Source organism: Pteropus vampyrus, unplaced genomic scaffold (genome assembly GCF_000151845.1).
Source record: "Pteropus vampyrus isolate Shadow unplaced genomic scaffold, Pvam_2.0 Scaffold22, whole genome shotgun sequence".
Taxonomy (NCBI): Eukaryota; Metazoa; Chordata; class Mammalia; order Chiroptera; family Pteropodidae; genus Pteropus; species Pteropus vampyrus.
Window position 1 is genome coordinate 13,021,408 of NW_011888803.1, and position 12,301 is coordinate 13,033,708.

Below are 12,301 nucleotides of genomic sequence, written 5' to 3' on the forward strand. Positions count from 1 at the left end.
TACTGATTTTTTGACTACTTGGTAGAACTTATCTGTAAAACCATCTGAGTTTGGCAATGGCTTTTTTGTTGTTGTTTTTTTAATTTTGTGTTGTTTTATTGTGAGTAAATTTTAAACCATGAATTTTCTTAATGGTTAAATGTATTTTCAATTTTCTATTGCTTCTTGAATTGGTTTTGGCTAATTATTTTCTCTAGCTTCAATCTCTTTTTCTATCTTCCTGGTGACTCTAGTGCTGGGACTTAGCAAACCACTCCCAACTTCGAGTTCTGGCAATCCCCAGCCCTAGAGATTTATTAACTCTGTTAACTTAGTGTCCTCTTTTCACCTTTTCAGCCATCCAGCACCTGCTTAACCAATTCCTTATATTAATTTCTCTCTGTTGAAATACCCAGTGTGGTTTCTGTTTACCCACGAAGTCCCTGACTGACACATCATCTACATCATCTGTTTTGAAATTTATTAGAATAAAGTTGTTTATGGTGATTGATCCCTTGTTTATTAAAATTCTCTGTAGTATGTGATGTTTTGTCCTCTTTTCACTCCTAATGCATGTTTATTTTTACTTAATTTTTGTTATCTCTAGTAGTCTTTTTGAGTAATAATTAGTTTTTGGAATTTTCTCTAACTTGATATATTGGATGCACTTTCATATTCGACCTTTTTTTTTTCACATAAGCATTTTACAGCCATAAATCTCATAAATTACTGCTTTGTATGCTGTATGTTTGAACTTAGTATTTTCATTATTTTTCAAGTCTCATATTTTCTAATTTCTATTATGAGTACTTCTTTGAACCACAAATTATTTAAAAGTTTTAAAATTTCCAAATGAATATTTTTAAATTATCCTTTTCTGGTATCAAAACTACTTGCATTGTGGTTAAAGAACTTGATCAGTAAAATTAAGTTTTGTGATATTTTCTGACAACTCTACTATAGTCTAGTAGTAGTCAATTTTTATAAATATTCCATATGTAATAAAACTCTCAAATTTAGGGACTGAGGATTCTATGTATGCCCACTAGATCAAGCTTAATTGCATTGTTCAAATCTTCCACCTGCAAATCTTTTTCTCAGTTTTTGAGTAATATGTTAAAATTTTCTACTGTGATGATGAATTTGTCAGTTTCTCTATATGACACTTTTTTGGTTTAAAGCACTAGAATGCATGAACATTTACACAAGGATATTAACTGCAGCAGGGTATCTTGGCAAAACCCTGTAAACACCTCTAAATGTTCATCACTAGTGAATTGGCTAAAGTCATTGTATGAAATATTATATAGCCATTAAAAAGAATGAATTTGTTTTATATCTACTAATCTAGAACAAAGTCTATGGCAAGTGAAAAAGGCAAGTTTCAGAGTATGTATATTGTGATTCCCTTTTTAGTAAACAAAACTAAAATTTCTCTATTTGTGAACACGTTTTGATATACTTGAATTAGAAAAAAAGGCTGTTAACATCAATTCCTCCAAAGAAGTGACTAGAACAGGTAAGAAAGAGCATTAACAAATAATTGTTTTATTTCACCTCTGTAACTCTCACAGAAGAAACACAAAACAACAAAAGCCCAACTACATCAATGCGAAATTTTACATATAATTTCAGGTAGTTAATAGACTCTCTGAAGCCCATTTATGAATCACCTAAGGTTTTTGCTCCAACACATACAAGGAGAGTTTAATGGCAGGAAAATTAATTGAACTGCCAATTTCTCCCTCTACCCTCTGAGAGAGGAGCTGGTGCCAAGGTGTAATCTTGGTACAGGAAAATGGATGGACTCTTGTTTGTGACAAGAGCTCCAACCTCACGGGAGTGTGATGCTACTTAAGCCTCTCACACTGTTCCTGCCGTGTGGGCACAGACCTGTGTGAGTTGTGAGGGGTGGGCTGCTGGCCTTGATTCCTTTTTTGGTCTGCTCTAGTGAGCCTAGGGTATTCTCTAGCCTTTTCTCTCCTTCCTCCTCATCAGCACACTTGTATTAGAAGATAAATTTAGGAGAGAAGCATAGTAAAAAAAGGTTACATTAGCCTGAGGGTATAATTTAATAATGACAAACAAGACGTATATTAATAATTGATATATATCTTTTATTATGCACAGATAAAGTACTTAAAACTGTGGTTATCAAAACTATACATCTAAGCATGTTCACAAAACTGCCGACACACTGAACAGAAAAAAGACTACGTACAACAGGGGTGTTCAAACTGGCCACAGGGATTTCAAGGGTACTCTTTTTACCCTTATAGATGATGAAAAACAGCAATAAAATCAGGCTCATTCAGGAAAAACCAGAAGAGAAGTATTGTATTTGAAAACTGATAATAGTCCTTTTTAGAAGAAACATCTGTCAGTTTCATGAACAACCCCCACCTAAAACAAACAGGAAAAAAATCACACACGATTCACCCAATAAAATGTGCTCTGTTAATACAACCAGCAGTACAACCATCACTCAAATCATGAGGTAGTTACAGTACAAAAAGACCAGCGCACAAGTGTGTGCCCCCACACACGCTCACAATCATGCCCACTACAGAACACACACAGGAAATGGGTTTACAATCTTATTACAGACAAGGATAAAACCATTTTTTGTTGTTGTTGTTTAGAAAATACTATAGAAACAGCTTAGACAGAAGCAATTTCTGACTTAACAAAAAACAGTAACAGCTGGTAAACAACACATGGTGAAAAGCTATAGGATGTTACACAATCTGCCTTGGAGTTTAGAGCATTTCAATAATAGCTTTAGCATCAATAAAAACAAAAACAAAATGGCCTCTGCGAATTAAGGGTGTAGCCTGCAGAAGTTACAAGACTTTGCAGATAGAGTTTAACTGGAATATAACAACAGTTTTATAGAAACTTGGAGAACATGTTATAAAGTTGAGCTCATATTCTGTATTAAAATTATGAAGTATGAAGCAATTGAAAATGCTGTTTAACAAGAAGCTAGGGAGAAAACTCTATTTTTTTAATGTTCATTTTTAGAAAACTTTCAGAAATACTTAGTGACATTCACTCTCCAATTAACATGGGATCAAGTTTCATCAACATGGATTTCTTGATCTGAATAATACTTTTGACAATAAGACCTAAACGAATAAAAGTTGACTTTTTTCTTCTTTTTCTTTTAAAATCTTTTGGTTTGCATCTATAAATTTGTAAATTAATTTTAAATTACTTATAAAATCAATGACGATGCAGCATCTCTCTCAAAAATACACATTTAAATATATTACAAAAAGTTTCAGTTTTAATCCTGTCCATCTAAGAAATGGATTTTTTAATACCTCTCAATAGCTAATTTTCTTTTTAACAGGAAGAAAAGGGTGTTTTAAAAAGCAAAGAACTGATCAAAAGAATTCACAGTAACTGAAATTATACATTTCATATGGAGTAACTTTTTTTAAAATCTAAAACACTTAAATATATCTTTATACACAAACTTTTTGTAGTAAAATATAGCTATAAGTGACTTAAAGACTCTAGTCTTCTTTGAAGACATCTTTAGACTTTTTCATACATAGAATATGCTAAAACAATACATTCTGCTGAAGGTTAGGCAAAGCGCATTATTTTCAAACACAGGTAGCGTAATCTAGGTCCTCCACTCTGATACCTTTATGTTAAAAAAAGTTAACCAAAAGGAAAAAAAATTCTCTAATCACCTATTTTCATTTGTATGTGAAAATATGCACAATTATCAAGGTAGATAGACTAGAAATCTTAGCCCTCAAATAATGTTTTGGTTAAAATCAACTTGATTGTCTACACCTATCAAATCAATCAGAGAATTACTCTATAATGTGGTAGCGATTGTTGCTAGCCTCCATCTGTCTTGCAGACGCTGTGCTTAGGTCTTGGCTAGCATCAACATTTCCTACCTAAGGTTCCATTCATAGAGAACCAGGCACAATTTCCTTATTTTAAAGGCAGTGAGATTTGCTTATGAATATTTTGGGGTAGAATCTAGCCTGCTCTATTTGTAAATTCTGAGTTGTTTGGGGTGTAGTGATCTGGAAAAAGAATAATATTTATTTGCTACAAAGCCATCCTCAGTAGTAAATGATTTGGCACGGAAATTTTCCTCAGGCATTCTTTTCTTTTTTTAACATAGAGGTATCAGTTGAGCTTATTTTAGCTGCAAAGTGGCATCATATTATTCCGTTTTATTCCATTATTCCACCTCAAACTCTTTTTGAGTTTGGGATATATTTAAGGCAGGAGAACTAAAGCAACCCAAATGAGTGCCCACATCTCAGTACTTTCTTGGCAGAACTGGTGACAATGTTCCGATAACCAAGTGGAATCTAAGAGCATCTGCCAAGCATTTGCATCTTATAAGAGCATGGTTTTTAAAAAAGGGTCTATTAAAAAGGTTGACATGTTTCGAGTGGAAACACCAATTCTCCCAAATATATTTAAGAATAAGTTTCAACTCTGAAGGCATAAAAAATTTTTAAAGGGAGAATGAATTTTTCTTCTTCACGGAAAAAATGAATGTGCCAGATGATATATTATATACTTTTACTGGCATATATAGCACTGAGCAAATTCCTCAACTTTACAACTGAATTTTGCCCCAACTTACACATTAATTTATCAGAGCAAAATATCATAAATGGGCCCACATCTGCAGTCCCAGATTTTGGCCATTTTCAATTTCTACGTGTCTATGAAGAAATACGAAATTTGCATTAAGACGTTTTTTGCAGTCAGTGTGCTAGTGTGGGGAGGAGGAGGAAGCTGATACGGTAATCAGCATCGGTTCTGGCCCAGGGCACAAGAAAGGAATGTTGCCTGATGTGTGTTGGGATATAGTCCCTGAGGGCAGCACCTATCAAGCAGACACACCAGCCCCCACAGGATGTGGCAGCAAAGTGAGAAGTGTGCATCCAGAGGTGCAAATTAGACATGGAGGAAAGCACTTAGGAGGTCTTGAAGCCTTTCTTTTGTTTTACATCTTGGTTCAGTTATTAAAAAAATTTTTTGGCCACATCTCATTGGTTCTACTGCCTAGCTATTATCTTTTTTTACCAACTTGAGTCTGGGTAAAACTCAGGGCCCCAAATTATGGATGTTCTTACCTGGACAAAGCAGCATTTAAAAAACTGGCATGTGTTTCACATTGAAAACCCCCAAGCCTGTGAGGGGCTGGTGGAGAAGGCCACCACCTTAGCTTTCTCACATGAACTCTAGTGTGTTATAGAAGCCCAGGGGTTGCATCTAGATTAGCCCTGGATAGGGGGATGGTGAATACAACAGGTGATGTTTATACTGAAATTCACTCTCTCTTTACACGGGAACCACAATCAAGCCTTTCTGGAGTCTGGATACATGTGTGGTCAGGTCCGGCCCTTGGCAGTGGCCAGGCTGGGCTAGGCTGTGCTGCTGCTGGAGCAGGGTGTGCTCTGCGTGCTGCCAATGCTGTGGGCCGCACTGCTGTTCTCCGAGGCCGGTGGGGAGGTGGGGACTTGCTGCCGTCCTGCAGTCTCCCCTGCAGTTGATAAAGAAAAGGGGCGAAGAAAGACGTTAGGTGTGTGCATTCCTGAAAAGATCATTTCTCCCTTTGTCATTTTATCTGATGTTCTTCTCAACCAGGGGCAGAAGGCCTTACACCACAAGGCTGTTCTTTCGTTGGTGTTCTGTTTTCAAAGCCTCTTTCCTGGGAAAACAACAACTGCCTCTAGCTGTCTGACAGGCAATTATAGTAGTTAAGACCCCTGATAGGTGAGGATGAATGCCCAGAATTTCAGCGCCTACAACCTTGGAAGAAACCACCACCTGCTGTACTGTGTGATTCAACTGACTGGCACCTGTATTCAGGAAACACTGTCCATCTCTTCTCATTGTAGGGTTTGGGAGGTGAGATCTTTAAACCGTAATGAGACCACTGGCAGTTTGGGGGCCTTTTTCTGAATGTACCATGCAAAATGGAGGTGATGAAACCTCGGTTTCACCCTAGCCACAGCAGAGAACCATGTGCTGCAAGCACACAACCCACCTGAGAAACAGAGGTAGGAGGAGGCTGCTCTCTGAAAAACCTTTTGGGGAAGGGGTTTAGCTGTCCGCATATAGGGACTGCGGTTGCCAGGGAACGCTCCCTCTATCCTGAGGCTCACTGCAGGGTGCAGTGTATCACTAACACAGTAAACAACCCACTTTTCATTACACACCCCACTGCATTTGAGCTAATCCCATTCCTGTACCAAATGTGCAGTGCTCTGGAGAGAGAGGAAACCCTGGGTCACACACATGGTTTGCATTTAGCACTGCAAAAAGCCTCTAGAGTTCAGTCTTGTCTTCAGTGAAACTGGCCTCAGGGCCGCTCTCAAAAATGGCTCTGGGTAGGGAAAAGTGATCAAGATCTCCAATGACAAACAATGCATTTTCTTTGAAAAGTCAGAGCATAAACTTCATAAAAGTCTGGTCAGCAGTCTCCCCCGACTCCTCTCCAATGCGGGAAGCCCCAGAGGGCCAGGTCTGTTTATGAAGGAGCCTCCTCTTTCCTGTCACACTGAAAATACACAGCTATCAGCTGAAAACACACAAGCAAAGGCCCTGCCCTTCAAGTACTGGAACTCAGCCTGTTACCTCCATTCCCTTTCTGGGCCTCTCTGCCAAAAGAGCAGTTCTGTAAAATGTATAACCGGCTCATGCCCCTAAGGCTGGTTACAGCTTCCCTGCCACCCATTTTATGAACCACACAGCTACAACACACATTTCTGCATCCACCTCGTGGCATTTATATACTTGTTGCATATTCGGCCCTTGCTACATTTCCTGATTATCTTTTCTTCTGGGATTGGTGGGACGGAGAAGAGGTAGTGTTACCATTGGAGCAATCGGAGTTCCAGTAACACACACACCTCTAGGTCCTTTTCACTTTTATGTTCTCTCAGTGTTCTGAACTTCAGCTCAGTGAATATGAGAAAATATTCATTTCTTAAAAGAACATTATGAGGTAGAAGACGGGTCAAGCCTAAAACTGGCTAACCACATGGAAACAAGGTTACGTACCCCTGGTTGGGGAGGTACGGGTTACAGCCCAGCCAGGGAAGATGGAGAGTTGTAACCCCGGAGGAGGGAGAGGTCTGCATTATATTTGGGGCTGTGATAGGTGGTTACAAAGGTGTTTTTAGGTGATTGGCAAGTGAGGTCATTTTGATTGACACTTGGCTGCTATATAACTCTTTGCCTAATGCGTACCCAGAATTCAGTCTGTTATAATTAGATTCATGAACTTCCAGGCATAAACATAGTATTATAAGGAAGCTTAAATTGTAGGCAAATTAGGGTAATACCTTCTGTGCAGGCTTCTGTAGCCAGGTGAGGCCAGCTAAGATTATGATCCTCCTGTCCTTTGTCTCTGGGGATGCAGGAGGGATTGTTTAACTACCGATAAATAGGGTGTTCTTTGGGCAGTATCTAGGCTGGGCCCCTATTCCTTTGTTCCCCCTGTCGCTCATGTATGACTAGCTACCTAAGATTAGGAGGTTAATATTCCTCAGAAGCAGAGAAACACTGTATTTTTGTTCTTCCTTTTTTGGGGGCAATCTATATTTTGGACCCTCCCCAGCACTGCCCTCTACCCATCACATATGTATGTAATTAAAGGTGGTGCCAGAAATTCACTTTCCCCAGAATGGGAGCTTTCAAGAAGGAAATCAAATTTCAGCTTTTGTGATGTGCTCACACACACACACCGAAAAAAGAAAAACCAAAAGCCTCCAGAGATCTGAATAACTCATGATATACTTTAAAAATTCAGCCCCCTCACAACCCACATGTTGATCCACACCCAGCTGGTTCCTCATGTTATTAATTAGAAGGGCTAATGTGGCTGTGTGTGTGAAGCACATTTTAAATATATCTTTTCCCCATCAGAAAGCAGGAGGTAGGTCAACACTCTACCTCTCCTTTTTGGCTCTCCTTTTTGGGCTTCATTTGTTCAGCCTGATAGCGGCTCAAGCAAGATGGTTTTGGCTCATCTATTGATAGTGAACAATTCTGTCTCATCCAGAATTTGAAACGTGCTTGATTATTCACATTCAGGAAAAGTGCCAGTACTGCTCCCTGCCCAGGAAGTCTGAATATTTGTTTTCCGATGTCTATTTGCCAAATATAATTTGTTGCCATGTCAGTTTATTTTAATCAGTGCCCATTACAAAGGTCTTTCAACTTCCTGAGTTTTGGAAACCCTTGAGCTGTTGATGCAAAACTCTGTCCAAAATGAAACCTCACATAAAACAAAACAAAGACGTCCCCTATACTCAAAGTTTCAGGATACATTTCACCAAGGTGGACAAGTCAACTTAACCTAATAATCTATTGACTTGAGACAATGATGTGCCAAGGACAATCTCTGTCTAAGAATCTGCTTGGAAATGTTGAAAATATCTTCTTTAGACTAACCCTTCTATCTCTGTGGCTATTTTCACATGTAAGATGTGAGATTTCTCAGCATAACCAAGATGTTAAAAAAAAAGTTTACCTTTTGAGAAAGTTTTTTTGTTAGATGGAAGTGGCACTACAGAAAAAGTCGCCACGAGAAAGAAAGTTTAATGTGCAGATATTTCTGCTTAAAACATTAAAAAACCCCTGGGTTTTCTGTGATAGGTCTTTCAGTGTTCTGCTCTCTAACCCAAGGACCTCTGATTTCTTAGAACACTGTCTTTCTCTAAAATATCCCTTGGGTGACAAATACAATCAGTCTACTTCTGGAGAAGAAGGGCAGGGAGGATCCCAAGGTTAAGTAGGATAGGCCTACTTAGTGAATGTAAGGAGTTCGAGGAAAGCTCTTGCTCATAAATATCAAACTTGGCCATCAGAAATGTGCTCAGTCTTCATGCTTTGCTCCTAAAATCTCAAACCACGTTGAAGAAGAGAGATTTGGGGAAGAGGGAGAGTGAGTAGGGGAGAGGTATTTGGTGCATGGGGTGGTACTCAGGAGGAGGGTGTGTTAGGAAAAGGATTAGTTCCACCCAGCTCTGCGGTTGAGCCTAGATACTGCCAGAGATCATTTAGACATTTTATATATATATATGTGTGTGTGTGTGTGTGTGTGTTTTAAAGAATAATCTGTTTCGTTTCTTTAGCTTAGCATGGGGTTCTCCACATCTGATTTCTTGCCACTTCTTTGGCGGGTCTACTTTACAACTGGGCTCTTATCTAGAAGTCTTTCAGCATGTCAGGTCCTGAGAAAGAAACCTTATCTAAGAAAGATGTAAACAACACGAAGAGGATCTTTGGGAAAACCACACAACAGAAGAATTTTAAAGGAAGGTGAGAAGAATCTGATTATTTAGCCCAAAGGAGACCGTTTGCAAATACTGCCCACAGAGGATTATTACAAAGAGGAACAGACAGCTGTTCTTTATCTTCCCTGAGGTCAGAACAGAAGGAAATGACTTTAAATGGTAGTGATAAGGATTTAGGTCACATAGAAGAGAACTTGCTGATTATGAGGATTGGTTAGTTATAGGGGAAATTTCTGAAATTTCTTTCTTGAAAACCATATGCTTGGGGGTGATGTAGATTTAATATTACTTGATGCTGGAAAGAAAAATAAAAAATATTTTCCTCTAGGCCTACATGTTGGTTGCAATTCTATACCAAATAATGTCTCTATCTCTTGATATCCTAATTACAAGCTCACTCCTACAAGGAGAGTAAACTAGAACTACCTTTAGAGAAGTTTTCAATCACTATGTATCATTTTTTCAAAACTTGTCCCTCCCTAGTCTCCAAGCTACAAGACCTTTTATTTATTTATTTCTTTTTCCCCAGCCAAAATTCTGCAAGAGGGGTAGATTACATGTTATAAATTGTAGGGAAAGGGAAAAATGTTCCAAGGCAGGAATTAAAATCTTCCAACATGTCTGGCCTACCACTTTCTTTCTATATTCCTGCAGTACGGCCAACTGGTTTGCATCTGCACTTTGGTTTTCGGTGGGTATCTTACTTGAAGTTAACCTGAGCTCTTGGGTGAACAGTGTATCCTGCCTTCTTCATATTCACACCAGGGTTCTCATATGTTCCAGCTGCATCTTTCTGATCCCCGGTACTCAATCTCTTGCCTTTTACTAGTCACACTTTAGCCTATCCTCTTGCTGTTTCTCTCTTCACCTGGACTAGAGGTGAGAGCTTGGAGAAACTTCAGCCCTCTAAAAACATATGAAGCCTCCAGAGATGCTTCTAATTAAAAATTCTTACCTGACTCAGGCAGATCTGGGGATGTGCTTTAAGAACAACAAGGTGTGTTCCACTGAGGGACTGCTGAATAGAAGCCTGAGGGATTGGGATAGGCACACCTAATTCATAACCTCAGCATTTTATTTTGCTCTGTAAAACATGGTGTTCCTTCTACTCTTAGACTTTTTTCTGCCTGTACACCTGAGCAACTTTAAACAGTTTATATTTTTGTAGGACTTTGGACTTCAGAAACTTTTCGCATGCATTTCTTATTTAAGCACTTTCACCTCCAATAACCCTGTGAAGTAAGAATCAGAAAACATAATTAATATACCTGGATCAGGTAACAAAACTAGTAGTTGAACAAACTAGAGCTTCAAGTCCAACTTCTGACAATAGCTCACATCTAAGGTTTGTACAGATAAACATGAAGGGCAGCCTGACCTCTTCCCCCCAATCCTAATCCTTTTCCTTTTCCCTCTTCCTTCTCCTCTTTTTCTTCTTATTATCATCAAACTTTGAGTGTATCTTGTTCAGGGGCCATAAAGGCAAGTTAAAGTAAAGATAAATTATAACAAAATTTAATCCACCCCTCCTACAGAGTTTTGCCTGTAAAAGAGAGGTCTTTTAGTTTAGAGAATAGGGATGGATAATTTTTGAAATCCATAAAAACTGACTGAAAACTTTTAAAAGTAAAGGTAGTCTAGTTACAGGAGTGAGCTTGTGAAATGATTACAATTAGGATATCAAGAAACAGAGACATTAATTGATATGGAATTGCAACCAACTCACAGGCCTGGAGGAAAATCTCACCAAAATGATAATTCACAGATTTTTAAAAGGCATAAACCTATAAGAAAAAAAGAAAGCTGGAGTGGTGACAATAGCAATACAATTTTGAAAGTTGGTGAGGAAATGGGTGAGTAGTAACTCACTTAGCAGATTTAAGAGACGAGAACCTAAGCCAGCAGTAGGAAAAGGGGGGAAACAACCAAGTTATAACACAGAACCCTCATAAATTCAGGAAACAGTGGCATCAAGTACCCCTACAAGAAAGAATAAATGTGGGGTTACAAACAGTAGGGTTGGCTGAACTTCTGTATAAGAAGCAACAAGATTTCTGGAAATCCCCTTCTTCACTCCATGCGGCTGGGACCCTGCCCTTCCTCATCCTGGAGGAAGACAGGAAGTTTACTCTCTAAAGAGGATGAAGCTGAGGGTTCCGGGAATGACCGACATCAGGCATAGCCGAGGGTACAGAACCACACTTAGAAAAGAGGATTAAATGAACATCTGCATGATAAATTCTGTGACCTCCAGAACACTGATAGCCAAACTACACTATCCAGGAAGGAAACAAGAAAACCAGTTTTATAGGAAATCTGATGAGCTCAAGAGGAAAGAGCCAAAGATGTGATATGAAGAGTTCTTTAGTAAAAGGCCCAGCCATACCACCACAAGCTCAGAACTTCCTCATTCTTAAACAATCCTATATTAAGATTCTCAGATATGATATTGAACCCATGACAAGAATAGGATAGATTTTTTTTTAATTATAGGAAAAATTTCTTGGAATTTAAAAATTTTAAGGTAGTATCAAAATCTCAATAGGAAAATAAAAGCTAAAGATGAAGAAATCTAGAAAATAAACAAAAAATGAAAAAGGTAGAAAACAGGAAAGAAAGGAAAATGAGGACAATTCAAGAGGTTCAACTTTCAAATAATGTGGTTTCTAGAATAAGAGAACAGAGAAAATAGGGGCGAGAAAAAAGTCAATAATTTGAAAAAATCTCAATGCTAAAAGACATGTTTCTAGACTGAAAGGGCTCCACTGACGCCCAGCATAATGTATGAAAACACACCTAAATCAAGTACTAATATTGTAAAATTTCTTTCAGAAACATAAACAGGTCAGGAATCTGAATGGCTTAGAATTTCCCAAAAGCAATCTTCAGAGCCAAAAGTCAATATAGAATGCTTTCAAAATTCTGAAGGAAAATTATAATACAGAATTCTATACCTTGCCAAACAATCTACCAAGTGTTTGTATAAAATTAGGATATTTTCAGAAATGCAAGGTGTGAAAAACATT

General features: G+C 38.3%; 1 protein-coding gene across 2 annotated transcripts in view; it reads right to left on the reverse strand.

The window, feature by feature from the left end:
* Positions 1–2,071: 2,071 nt before the first annotated feature.
* TGFBR3 (transforming growth factor beta receptor 3) overlaps positions 2,072–12,301 on the reverse strand; it is a 182,920-nt gene continuing 172,690 nt past the window's right edge. The window contains exon 16 of one of the 2 annotated variants that reach the window (XM_023528097.1): positions 2,072–5,512. In XM_023528097.1, coding sequence (XP_023383865.1) covers positions 5,394–5,512 — 119 coding nt within the window. In that variant the 3' untranslated portion in view covers positions 2,072–5,393. The remainder of the gene's footprint in view (positions 5,513–12,301) is intronic. The other variant, XM_011355638.2, reaches the window with a different exon arrangement.